Genomic DNA, 13,845 nt, shown 5'->3' with positions numbered 1-13,845 from the left:
CCTTCTTGCTTTAATCCTAATGGGAGTGACAGTGGGGTCTAGCTTTAAGGACACAGGTGGTCCTTTGAATGTGCCCAGCTGGGGGCTGAAAACATCTGCAAATTCTTTGCAGACTTCCTGTAGGTCGAGTGTTTGTAAGCTGTTGAGTCCTGTGACGTGTATCCCCAGGGCCTCAAACCAATCGAGTCCTATGAGACTCGTTCGTTCACCCCCTACTACTAATAAGTCTAGTGGACCTTCAAAACTCTTGTATTGCACGTTAAGGGTGGCCTCCCCCTTAACACACACTCTTGAGTTCTGAAAATCTGTTAATACAATATCAGAAGGCCTTAACTTGGCCTTAGACCCACTTCTGGAACAAATCTTCCTAAATGTATGCAATGAAATGATGGACAGGGCAGACCCTGTGTCTAGTTCCATAGATAATGGAACCCCTTGTAGCTTCACGTTGAGTGACAGCTTTTTCTTCATGGGCTTGTGTGTGCCTGTTCTACAGATGCTTCTTCGCGAAGCGCAAAAACCTACCCTATTCTGGCTGGGGAATCTGGTACCCTTCAGGCGTTCTTCTTGGGGTTGTGCCTTTCGTCGGCCCAGGCACACAGCTGCAATGTGCCCTTGTTTACCGCATGCCCGGCAGGTAGCGGAGCGGAACTTGCAGTCGGTTCTCCTGTGGCGACCTCCACAGCCGATGCACTTGAGCGGAGCCGAAGAGCTTCCCTTCTGGTTCTCTTCCTTCGCGGGGTGTAGACGGTCGACTTCCTCGTCCGGATCCTCCTCGGAGTTTCGTCGGACGTCTTCCTGGTGCACGGACGCACCCTCTGCACTGTTTCTGATCGGCCGCATGTTTTTGACGGCGCCGCCTGCTGCTTCTTCTGCGGTGACTTCCCTTAAGGCGTCTTGGAAGGATAATTCTTCCTTTGCGAAAAGTCTCTGTTGTAGCTCGCGATGCCTTAACCCGCACACGAATCGGTCCCTCAGTCGTTCCTCGAGGTCCTTGAACTCGCAGGGCTTGGCGGCCTTCCGTAACGCGGCGATGTATTCCTTGGCTGACTCACCGGGCCGTTGATCCCTTTGTTCGAAGGTGTGGCGCCATGAGATAACGGACACCTTGGGGTGGAAATGCTCTTTCAGCAGCTTCTTCAGGTCTGCGTAGCTTACAGACTCTACTGGGACAGGTGCTGCAAGGTTTTCTGCGATTTCGAAGGCGTCTTGGCCGCAAACGCAAAGCAGGGTGGCCGCCTTCAAGCTATCTTCCCTCACTTGGTTTGCCTTGAAGTAGTTCTCCATTCTGGATACGTAGGACTCCCACCGCTCTGGATGTGAGACGTCGAATTCCGAAAGCCTTCCGATTTTCGCCATCTTCGGATCTTCAGGAGACGGGTCTATCAGCCAGCCTACCCCCGAATGCGCACCGGATTGGCGGGCAGCTGCCGAGTCGACGCCGTTCCTCTTTCGCCGCTCAGGACTCCTTGGGTAAGCTTACACTTCTTCCTTTCCAGGTAGTGCAAGGCATCCCACCTTCGTCGCCAGTGTTGAGTCCGTGGCGGGAAAACAGACACGAGAAGCAGCTGGAGTTCTCAGTTTCTTTTATTCAGCGTTCAGCTTACAGGAAGATGGCTTCAGCCTCGCCCAAACGCCTCACAGCCTCTTATATAGGCAACTCCCGGGTAATGGGTTACTTTTCCCGCGCCAGCACCCGCGCATGCGCACGGCGCTGGCGACAGCCTGTCTGGTCCCGGGCAGCTTTGCACCTGCCCGGGACTGCCTGCAAACGCCCGAGCCGTTTGCAAAGGCTCGGGACATAACACCAAGGTTGAGAAACAGGAGTGTAGATGGCGGCATTTTGATCACACCAGTACAGGGAGTCCTCGACTTACAACAGTTCGTTTAGTGACCGTTCAGAGTTACAACGGCACTGAAAAAAAATGACTGATGACCGCTTTTCAGAGTTACGACTCTTGCAGCATCCTCAGGATCATGTGATTAAGATTCAGAGGCTTGGCAACTGGCTCATACTTATGACCGTGGCTTTGTCCTGAGGTCATGGGATCCCCTTTGGCGACATTCTGACAAGGAAAGCCAATGGGGGAAGCCAGATTCACTTAACCACCGGGATAGTAACTTATCAACCACATTGATTCGCTTAACGACTGTGGCACGAAAGGTCGTAAAATGGGGCAAAACTCACTGAACAAATGTCTCACTTAACGGCAGAACTTTTGGGTTCATTTGTGGTTGTAAGTCAGGACTACTTGTAATAGCACTCCCCTACCACCACTGAGGGTAGAAATAAAAAAAGGAACATAATCTCTAATAAACGCTGTATTCCTTCCCCATTTGCCATCTGTTGCTGTACACCGAACTCTCTAAAGTTTTATGCCCACCCACGTTTATTCTCTTTTATACTGGCATCTAATACATTTTACGATCCTGTAAACGAATTACGGAAACAATCAACACAGTAAAGTCACAGCTGGTGTTTCTTCACCCTCATTTTTATTTTTATTTTTCTGGTTCCCAAATCCCTATTATAGGGAGGTCAAGGCACAGGGGCTTTTTGGAAAGCAGAGCGATTAGCATCCAAGGAAAGAAATAGCCCAGAAGTAAATCGTAGGGAAAAAAAAAAAAGACTTTAAAAATTCAAAGTATGGGCAAATAATTCATAAGGCAGGGAAGAACGGAAAGTGCCTAGCTCTCCGTTATATTCATAATATTTCTATACAGCCGACTGGAAAGGAGCGAAGAAGGTGTTTTGAAAGAAATCCTTCCCGGAAATGTATAATCTGTCAATTTCTCAACTGAGACCTTTGAGACACAATAGTATCACAACGTTTACAAGAAGACAAAACGTCTCTCAGCTGATCTCGGGGTTTTGAGAAAAAGGAACTGACGAACTGAGGGGGCAAAACCAGTGGTGGGATTGAGCCGGTTCAGCAGAACCGGTAGCCAATTTTTTGTTGCCCAGGCCCAGAATGGACTTCCGGAAATGGCATCCACACAGAGAACTGGTTGTTCACCTATTTGAATCCCCCGTCCCTCCCTCGCTCCCTCCCTCCCTCCCTCCCTCCCTCCCTCCCTCCCTTCCTTCCTTCCTTCCTTCCTTCCTTCCTTCCTTCCTTCTTTCCTTCCTTCCTGTGGTAGGATTCAGCCAGTTTGCACCACTTCGGCAGAACCGGTAGCCAATTTTTTGTTGCCCAGGCCCAAAACGGACTTCCAGAAGCAGCATCCATACAGAGAACTTGTTGTTCACCTATTTGAATCCCACTCCTTAGTCCCCTAATCATCTTTGTTGCTCTTCTCTGTACTCTTTTCTAGAGTCTCAATATCTTTTTTACATCATGGTGACAAAAACGCTTGGAATAGAGCATCCAGTTTTGGCCACCACGATGTAAAAAAGATGTTGAGACTCTAGAAAGAGTACAGAGAAGAGCAACAGAGATGATTAGGGGACTGGAGGCTAAAACATATAAAGAACTATTCCTGGAATTGGGTATGTCTAGTTTAATGAAGAGAAGGACGAGGGGGACATGATAGCAGTGTTCCAATATCTCAGGGGCTGCCACAAAGAAGAGGGAGTCAAGCTATTCTCCAAAGCGCCTGAAGGCAGGACAAGAAGCAACGGATGGAAACTCATCAAGGAGAGAAGCAACCTAGAACTAAGGAGAAACTTCCTGACAGTTAGAACAATCAACCAGTGGAACAACCTGCCTCCAGAAGCGGTGAATGCTCCAACACTGGAAGTTTTTAAGAAGAGACTGGACAGCCATTTGTCCGAAATGGTATAGGGTTTCCTGCCTGAGCAGGGAGTTGGATTAGATGACCTCCAAGGTCTCTTCCAGCTCCGTTATTCAGTTATTCTGAATGAATGAAGCATCAAATCCCTGCAGGTGACTTTCAGCCTGGCCTTGCACAACATTCAAAACTGCTAAAAAGAATCCACCAAACCAAGTTAAAGCTAGCCAATCTCAAATGGACCCGGATGGTCTGAACCCACTTTTTTCTATGCATTAATCCTCTTGCTTGCCTGGGAAGGCAGAGCAGGTGATGGTTTGACTTCCCCCATTTCATGCGCAGCCGTCACGCTGTATTTATTGCTTGGCAAGGAATCATCTTTTGTTGAGCTTGATCCCAAGCCTGTGGGATTCAATAAAGAACGTCACGGTCCTTCTTCTTTTCTTCTGCAGCTGCCCTTCAGAAGGTGATCCCGTTTGGAGTTAAGAGGAGAGAGAAAAAGACAACTGGAGGGAGGCTGATCAAAGTGGGAGAGAAAGGTGTCAAACTTATTCTTAGAATGAGCCTGATCTCAAAAGAGAATATTGCCAAGGGCAAATGGTTATGGGTAGTCCTTGACTTACCACCGTAATGGAAGCTGAAAATTACGGTTGTAAGCAGTTGTGGGATTCAAATAGGTAAACAACTGGTTCTCTGTGTGGATGCCGCTTCCAGAAGTCCATTCTGGGCCTGGGCAACAAAAAATTAGCTACCGGTTCTGCCAAAGTGGTGCAAACCGGCTGAATCCCACCACTGGCTGTAAGTCATGACAGTCGTGAAGCAGGTCATCACGTGACCGACCCAGTTTCATGAGCTGTTAAGTGAACCCGTCTTCCCCCATTGACTTTGCTTGTCAGAGGGTCGCAAAAGGGGATCACATGACCCCAGGGCACAGCGACCGTCATAACTACATGCCAAGCATCTGAATCTTGATCATGTGACCATGAGGATGCTGCAATGGTGTGAAAAATTCTCGTCATTTTTTTCAGTGCTGTTGTTAAATTTGACTACCTGTAATCTAGCCAAGACAAGGAACTCTGCTGGGATTGGATGGCTTAAATGTGAGAGAAGTCCAAATTCAGCCAATGAGCTTCCACGGTGAAGATAGACTTGACTATGGGCCTTCCCAGTGTTGAAGGAAAAGTCTTCATCGTGATTCAGTCCAAGCTGGAGAGAAACAACACAGCGACTGCTTTAGAAAGAAGGTTGCAGTTTATTGAAGAGGAGAGCTAGGCAGAAAGATGGTTCTGGAAGAAAAAGAGAGAGAGAGAGCACATGTAAGGAGTGGGTTTTTATACCCTCTGGAGCCTTTTGTTTGGAGTTGTTTCCTGTTCCTGTTTGAGGCTTTGTATTTCCTGTGTCATATATTCTGACCTGAGTCTGGGTGTGCCCTTTGGCATCTGTGAGTTAATCCTAATGTCCTGTCTTAGACTTTGGGTGCGGTATGTAGATTTTAGGTTTCTTTGTCTTCTTAATCTTCTAGCTGGGGGCTTCCAACCTTCCTGGATTATTTACATCTGCATTTGTACAGAGCTGGTTTCTGCTTGGGAGAGGGAGACTTGGGGCTATTAAGAAAACTGGGCATGCTTTTCTGCCTCTTTAAGATCCTTTGAGGAAATATATTTTTCTGCCCTTTTCATATTTCCTTTTCTGGGGGGGGGGGGCTGAATTCCCACACCAGTCTTCTCCAATCTATAACCCCACACCGTTTTTCACTAGCAGGCTGGCTGATAAGCTGAGATGGAACATAATTGGAATTGTTTTGAAGGCAAGACTTGCAATTATTATTATTTTTTTTTACTATTTTACTATTAAGGGAAAGCCATCCAAATCCCAACACTATTTCACAAACGTGTTCATGCTGAGCTATCCAGCTAGAGCAGGGATGGGGAACACTGGCCCTTTTATGATTTGTGGACTTCAACTCCCAGAATTCCTGAATCTGGAAGGGACCTTAGAGGTCTTCTAGTCCAACTCCCTGCTCAAGCAGGAAACCCTATACTATTTCAGACAAATGGCTGCCCAGTCTTTTCTTAAAAACCTCCAGTGATGGAGCACCCACAACTTCTTGAGGAATTCGTTCTACTGATTTAACAATTCTTACTGTCAGGAAGTTTGTCCTTAGTTCTAGGCTGCTTCTCTCCTTGATTGGTTTCCATCCATTGATTCTTGTTTTGCCTTCAGGGGTTTTGAAGAATAGGTTGACGTAGGTCAGGGGTCTTCAAACTTGAGGCCTTTTATGACTTGTGGACTTCAACTCCCAGAATTCCTCAGCCAGGCAAGCTGGCTGAGGAATTCTGGGAGTTGAAGTCCACAAGTCTTAAAGTTGCCAAGGTTGGAGACCCTTGGCCTATTATTGCATGGCTGGCTGAGGAATTCTGGGAGTTGAAGTCCACAAGTCATCAAGGGGTCATCGTTCCCCACCTCTGAGCTAGAGGCAAGCTGGGAGTTTCTAAGTGTACCATCTTAATGACCTCTGCTTTCTTTTCTTCCACAGGTAAATGTTGAAGACACCATCGAAATGCTACCCAAGTCCCGGCGAGCGCTCACCATTCAGGAAATTGCAGCCCTCGCTCGATCTTCTTTGCACGGTAAGATGTAGAAGAGGGCAGCCATGTTCTCACAACTGTGCGAGTTTTAACCTTAGCAATCGTTTCAGAAGGGGGCTGTGTGCAAGTCCAAGAATTGTGGGCTGAGCAAATCTGGGCAAGATTTGATGACTGAAGAGTAAGTGAAGTAGCCAGTCCCAAGGATGTAGAACCCAATCTGAATTTGGTAAAAGAGGCTTCAGATTCGCCACGGTGGCTACGCGTAGATGAACTTCAGATTCGATCTGGATATTGATTTATTTTACTAGTAAAAGGGCATAGGTGTAGCTCCCGACTTACAGCCAGAATGGAGGCCAAATTTCCGTTGCAAAGCGAGACAGTGGCTAAGTGAATTTTGCCCCATTTTACTTGGCACGGTCGTTAAGCGAATCGCTGCAGTTGATGAATTACTAACCCAGTGGTTAAGTGACTTTGCTTGTCAGAATGTCACCAAAGGGGATCACATGACCTCAGGACAAGCCACGGTCGTAAGTATGAGCCAGTTGCCAAGCCTCTGAATCTTAATCACATGATCATGAGGATGCTGCAAGAGTCGTAACTCTGAAAAGCGATCATAAATCACTTTTTTCAGTGCTGTTGTAACTTTGAACGGTCGCTAAATGAACTATTGTAAGTCGAGGACTAACTGCAATGGTTTATCTTATCACTGTGTAACGGAAAGGGTATTAATAGTCCAATCTGGCGTTGGGCTCTGTCTTGGCATATTAGACTCCAATTAAACATACTGAGGTTGGAATATCATTTTAAGACAATTTATTGGAAACGTTTCAATAAAAAGGATTCGCTCTCTGCAACAGAGAGAAAACCGGGAACAAAGGGCCTGCGTTTGCTTTTTGCACAACAAAGACAGTTCAAAGAAAAAATGGATTGGTAAAGAAGAATGTATAAAAGATATAGCGATTTAACAAATTAACTTTTACAAATGTTAGTGAAATATAAACTGATCAGAGAAGATGTTAGAGCAGTGGTTCTCAACCTTTTTAATGCTGCGACCCCCAACCGGTCGTAAGTCGAGGACTACTCAACCGGTCGTAAGTCGAGGACTACTCAACTGGTGCAGCACCGTTTGCAGAATGGGACTTTTGGCGGGCTCAGCAGGGCAGAGACAGCCTGGACAATTCCTATTGGCTTTTGAAAGCCAATAGAATTAGACTCTATTCAAGAGAGTCTATTCTATTGGCTTTCAAAAGCCAATAGAATAAAAGGGAGTAGCACAGCTAAGGAAAAGGGGGAAATGGCGGACTGTGTTGTTTGGTGACCCCTGTGAAATGGTCGTTCGACCCCAAATGGGGTCCTGACCCACAGGTTGAGAACCACTGTGTTAGAGGCAGATGTCGTAAGATAGATAAACAGTATAGTATTTTTATAACGCATTAAATAGAACATTGGGAGGGTGCATCTAAATGGAAAACCTGGATATTTAGATGATTCATATTGAGCAAATTAGGACTGATAAGAATTGTTTGAATATTATGGGGAAATTAAGTTAAGAACTGTGAGAATAGGATATATGGCAAACTAATAAGATGATTTTTAGAAAAATAACACAAGTTGATAAGAGAAAATGTCCTAAATGGACATTATTATTTGTACAAACATGAAAAAAATGTTTATATTTAACCATTTATGCACTGAAAATATTAAGAGTATATTTGTTTAAGGTTGAAGAAGGGAGAATATTATTGGGAGAAGGGAAGAAATACACTATTAATTAATATACTAATTATGGAATTACAAAAAATTAATTATTATTGACTGTTAATTAACTACTATTGATTGTGGGTTTTTTTTTCAAAATATATGAACCAAGACAACACACTGTACACTAGGCACTAAGGATTGTTACTGTAAAAAAATCAATAAAACGTTTCTTTAAAAAAGAAAAGAAAGAAAAAGAACGTATCCTGCCCCGTTACCTCAGGGAAATAAGGCATCCAGTAATAGGTAAGCATAAGAATTGGAAAGAACATAGGAAAAAAAAAATTAGTGTGGGAAGAAACCGCATGAGTCCCATAAACTCATTGTAAAAAGATGCAGTTGCCTTCATTTGAAAGAGTTCGTGCATATAAAACAATGCAGGTAGTCTTTGACGTACGACAGTTCATTTAGTGACCGTTCGAAGTTACAACGGCCCTGAAAAAAGGGACTTAGGACCGTTTTTCATACTTGATGCGGCATCCCCATGGTCACGTGATCAAAATTCAGATGCTTGGCAACTGGTCCATACTTATAACGGTTGCTGTGTCCCTGGGGTCATGTGATCCCCTTTTGCGACCTTCTGACAAGCCATGTCAATGCATTTAATAGTTGTGTTGCTAACTTAACAACTGCAATGACTCCCTTAACCACCGTGGCAAGACAGGTCGTAAAATGGGGCCAAACTCCCTTAACAAGTGTCTCACTTAACAACATACATTTTGGGCTCAATTGTGGTCGTAAGCCGAGCGCTACCTGTATAACGGGGCCCACATGCCGTGGCCCTCAGAAGGAGAGCTAATTTAGTGTTGTGACTGACGGACTGGAAACCAGGAAGTTTTATTGAGTTTTGCCTTAGGCACGAAGCCAGTTGGAAGAGTTTGGGACAATCACTCCCTCTGTGAGCCTTAGAAAGAAGACTTCAAGGGCAAGCGACTTCTGAAAATCTTGCTAAGAAAACTGAATGCATGTGTCCATAAAGCTGCCAAGAATGAAGGCTGGCTCGAATAGCAAAACGAAGAGGACACTCCAAAAGGGCACTGGAAAATATTCTGGAATATAGAATAGAATAGAATAGAATAGAATAGAATAGAATAGAATAGAATAGAATAGAATAGAATAGAATAGAATAGAATAGAATAGTACTCTTCAACATCTTCATCAACAATTTGGATGAAGGGATAGATGGGGAACTCATCAAATTTGCAGACGACACCAAGCTGGCAGGAATAGCTAACACTCCAGAAGACAGGCTTAAGATACAGAAAGACCTGGACAGACTTGAACACTGGCACTAACTAACAAAATGAAATTCAATGGTGAAAAAAGCAAGGTTCTACATTTAGACAAGAAAAACCAAATGCACAAGTACAGCATAGGTGGCACCATGCTCAATAGTAGTAACTGTGAGAGGGACCTTGGAGTCCTAGTAGACAATCACCTAAATATGAGCCAGCAGTGTGCTGCAGCTGCCAAAAAGGCCAACACAGTGCTAGGCTGCATTAACAGAGGGATAGAATCAAGATCACATGAAGTATTAATACCACTCTTCAATGCCTTGGTAAGGCCACACTTGGAATACTGCATCCAGTTTTGGTCACCACGATGTAAAAAAGATGTTGAGACTCTAGAAAGAGTACAGAGAAGAGCAACAAAGATGATTAGGGGACTGGAGGCTAAAACATATAAGGAACGGTTGCTAGAATTGGGTATGTCTAGTTTAACGAAGAGAAGGACAAAGGGGGACATGATAGCAGTATTCCAATATCTCAGGGGCTGCCATAAAGAAGAGGGGGTCAAGCTATTCTCCAAAGCACCTGAAGGCAGGACAAGAAGCAACGGATGGAAACTAATCAAGGAGAGAAGCAACCTAGAACTAAGGAGAAACTTCCTGACAGTGAGAACAATTAATCAGTGGAACAGCCTGCCTCCAGAAGCAGTAAATGCTCCAACACTGGAAGTTTTTAAGAAGAGACTGGACAGCCATTTGTCCGAAATGGTGTAGGGTTTCCTGCCTGAGCAGGGGGTTGGACTAGATGACCTCCAAAGTCCCTTCCAACTTTACTACTATTACTAGAATAGAATAGAATAGAATAGAATAGAATAGAATAGAATAGAATAGAATCTGGAACGGACCTTGGAGGTTTTCTAGTCCAGCCCCCTGCTCAAGCAGGAGAACCTATACCAGTGATGGCGAACCTTTTAGAGACTGAGTGCCCAAAAACCGGCCCTGCCTCTGCTTCGCCCCCCACCCTGTCTGCCTGCAGGGCCACTCACTGCCTCCAGGGCCCGCCACAGATCGTCCAGGCAGCCCAGCAGCGCCATGGTGGCCACGCCCTCTGCCCACACCCTGCAGCATCAACTGTGCGGGATGGGGCGTGAGGACAGAGTCTTGTCTGTGCTGCATGGCTGCCATGTCCTTGCCTGCACTGCTCCGTGTGGGCCACACTCGGGGGCGATTCTCTTCCAGGGGGGCTGCTGGTGAGGGGGTCATGGGGGGAGGCAAAGCTGCGGCAATGGCATGTGTGCCCACAGAGAGGGCTCCGAGTGCCCCCTCTGGCACGCGTGCCATAGGTTCGCCACCACTGACCTGTACCATTTCAGACAAGTGACTGTCCAGTCTCTTCTTAAAGACCTCCAGTAATGAAGCAACCACGATTTCTGGAGGCAAGCTGTTCCACTGGTTAATTGTCCTCACTATCAGGAACTTTCTCCTTAATTCAGGTTGCTTCTCTCTTTGGTCAGTTTCCAACCATTGTTTCTTGTCCTGCCCCTGGTGTTTTGGAGAATAATGTGACCTCCTCTTCTTTCTGGCAGCCCCTCAAATACTGGAACACTGCTATCATGTCTTCTTTTCTTTAGACTAACCAAACCCAAGTCCTGCAGCCGTTCTTCATGTGTTTTAGCCTCCAGGCCTTTGATCAGCTTAGTTGCTCTTCTCTGAACTTCTTCCAAAGTCTCAACATCTGTTTTGTAGTATGACGACCAGAATTGGTTGCAGATTTGGAGAACATCATATTTGGCCTTAGAAACCGGGTGTGTGGCTCAAAAAATCCAGATAGTTTCATGGTTGATGCCCTCATTTATAAAGCTTTTGAATTGTATTGTACCATTGTGTTTATTTGTAGCAATTTAAAGTTTTAAGTACCTATATGTATTTGTTTCAGCCTGCTACTGTTGCTTTGTTTCTCTTACTGCAATCTTTTGACTACCCCATTGGTAGGTCAACCTGATCCATATACCTCTAGTCTAAAGCAGTATTTTTCAACTTTGGCAACTGGAAGATGTGTGGGCTTCCACTCCCAGAATTCTCCAGCAAACATGAATTCTGGGAGTTGAAGTTCACCCGTCTTTCAGTTGCCATGACTGAAAAACAGTGCTCTAAAGCCTGTTTCTCCACAGCCTAATAAATTAAGCGGCTTTTCCTCCTTTGCAGCAAATGCTCTCTGCCCACGTTGCAAATAGGAAAACATTAAACATATGAATGCATGCCGAAACAAAGCGTATTTTAATTAACAAAGGTCAGGTCAGTTGCACGGAAGGGATGAAGGAAGGCTAAAACAAGCCACGAATCAGAGGTTTAGCTCTTTTAGAAGAACGAATGTTCCTAAGAACATGAAATAAGTTCAGTCTGTGTCGAAATGTCAAGTGCCTTAGTTCGGTCGTTGCCAGGATCCTTCACAGGTTGGGGGGAGTCCTGAAAGCGGAAAGGGGGACCCTCTCAGCGACCTGAGGGCACCTCCAGCTAACTCTGACTGTTCGGTTGCAGGTATTTCCCAGGTGGTGAAGGACCATGTGACCAAGCCCACCGCTATGGCGCAAGGCAGGGTGGCCCACCTGATCGAGTGGAAGGGATGGTGCAAGCCCATCGATTCTCCTGCCACCCTGGAAAGCACTTTCAACTCTTATTCGGATCTTAGTGAAGGAGAGCAGGAGGCCAGGTTTGCTGCAGGTGGGACTGCGAGGGAGGGGAGAACAGGTGGGGGCAGGAGCTCTCTCAGGAGATGCCTTAGGTTAGGCTAAATCAGTGTTTCTCAATTAAGATGGGTGGACTTCAACTCCCAGAGTTCCACAGCCAGCATGCATGGACTTCAGTTCCCCGAATTCCACAGCCAATATGCGTGGACTTCAGTTCTCAGAATTCCACAGTCAGCATCTGTGGACTTCAGCTCCCAGAATTCCACAGCCAACGTGCCTAGACTTCAATTCCCAGAATTCCACAGCCAGCAAGCGTGCACTTCAACTCCCAGAATTCCACACCAGCATGTATGGATTTCAATTCCCAGAATTCCACAGCCAGCAAGCATGGACTTCAGCTCTCAGAATTCCACAGCCAGCATGTGTGTAGTTCAGTTCCCAGAATTCCATAGCCAACATGCGTGGACTTCAGCTCCCAGAATTCCACAGTAAGCATCTGTGGACTTCAACTCCCAGAATTCCACAATCAGCGTCTGTGGACTTCAACTCCCAGAATTCCATAACCAGCATGTATGGATTTCAATTCCCAGAATGCCACAGCCAGCATGTTAGTTGGGAATTCTGGGAGTTGAAGTCCACTCATCTCCATGTTGTCATGGTTGAGAAACTCTGGTCTAGTCTATGCCAGCAACCTAATGCCAGATCTGAGTTGCACGTGCCAAGGTTGATACTAAATGCAAGCAAAGAAAGAGTGTTCTCTCTCTCTCTCTCTCTCTCTCTCTCTCTCTCTCTCTCTCTCTCTCTCCCTCCCTCCCTCCCTCCCTCTCTCTCTCTCTCTCTCTCTCTCTCTTTGTGGTGCATTTGGGGGAAAGACCCACCTCTACTAAGCAGTGGGAGGCAGATGGTGTGATTTACAGGCAACATGGGTTGTGCTCACCTTGACATTCTTACTCATGGTTAAGTTAACCGTTGCTTATTTGATTAAGCCAATTTTCTTTTATGCTCATGGGATACAGGGATCTATTGCTAAACTGGTGAATTTGCAGCTATTGAACTGCTGAGATCATGGAATCCTCTCATCCTTCAGTGTCATGGTTCGGATTAGGGAAATACTTCAAAGAACCTGGAGGCATTGTTTATCTTAAAATCTCTTTATTAGTACAGCACCCTTCGGCATGAACATGGGGGATGCCAAGATCTGAATTCATTTCCCCTGAGCACATAATATTCAAGCACAATTCCCTCCTCCAATTAGCAGTCATAAATCACTGTTCTCCAATCAGTTTGAAGGGCAAAGTTTCCCTTCTGTTCTGTAGCCATCCTTTCTTATCTTAACTAATCCCGCACACACATTCTTTCTCCTCTCCTCCTAGCACAGTGGTTCTCAACCTTTTTAATGCCGCGACCCCCAACCAGTCTACTCAACCGGTCATAAGTCGAGGACTACTCAACTGGTGCAGCACTGTTTGCAGAATGGGACTTTTGGCGGGCTCAGCAGGGCAGAGACAGCCTGGACAATGCCTATTGGCTTTTGAAAGCCGATAAAATTGGACTCTATTCAAGAGAGTCTATTCTATTGGCTTCCAAAAGCCAATAGAATAAAAGGGAGTAGCACAGCTAAGGAAAAGGGGGAAAAAATGGCGGACTGCATTGTTTGGCGACCCCTGTGAAATGGTCGTTCGACCATGTCCTAGCATCATCCAATTTAACTCACATAGCTTATACAGAGAGCGGCTGCCTCTTCATATTTTGTCAAAGCAAGAACATCCAACGTTAGCAGCATTGACATTCAGATCTTCTGGAGAAGTTCAGGAGGTATTTGATGACATCCCCAGAAGGGACACATCCATTT

At 45.7% G+C, this 13,845-nt stretch overlaps 1 protein-coding gene across 4 annotated transcripts in view; it reads left to right on the top strand.

Annotated features, from left to right (window-relative positions):
* The window catches only part of FAM131A (family with sequence similarity 131 member A), an 80,577-nt gene that overhangs the window by 45,709 nt on the left and 21,023 nt on the right, over positions 1–13,845 (top strand). For 3 of the 4 annotated variants that reach the window (XM_039322572.1, XM_039322571.1, XM_039322575.1), the window contains 2 exons: positions 6,269–6,362; positions 11,845–12,027. In XM_039322572.1, the coding sequence (XP_039178506.1) occupies positions 6,269–6,362; positions 11,845–12,027 (277 nt within the window). Of the gene's footprint in view, positions 1–1,436; positions 1,474–6,268; positions 6,363–11,844; positions 12,028–13,845 lie in introns of those variants that run through there. The other variant, XM_039322574.1, reaches the window with a different exon arrangement.

The sequence above is a fragment of the Crotalus tigris genome, unplaced genomic scaffold (assembly GCF_016545835.1).
Source record: "Crotalus tigris isolate CLP2741 ecotype Arizona unplaced genomic scaffold, ASM1654583v1 scf7180000024116.2146003, whole genome shotgun sequence".
NCBI lineage: Eukaryota > Metazoa > Chordata > Lepidosauria > Squamata > Viperidae > Crotalus > Crotalus tigris.
This window is presented reverse-complemented; position numbering and strand designations above follow the sequence as displayed.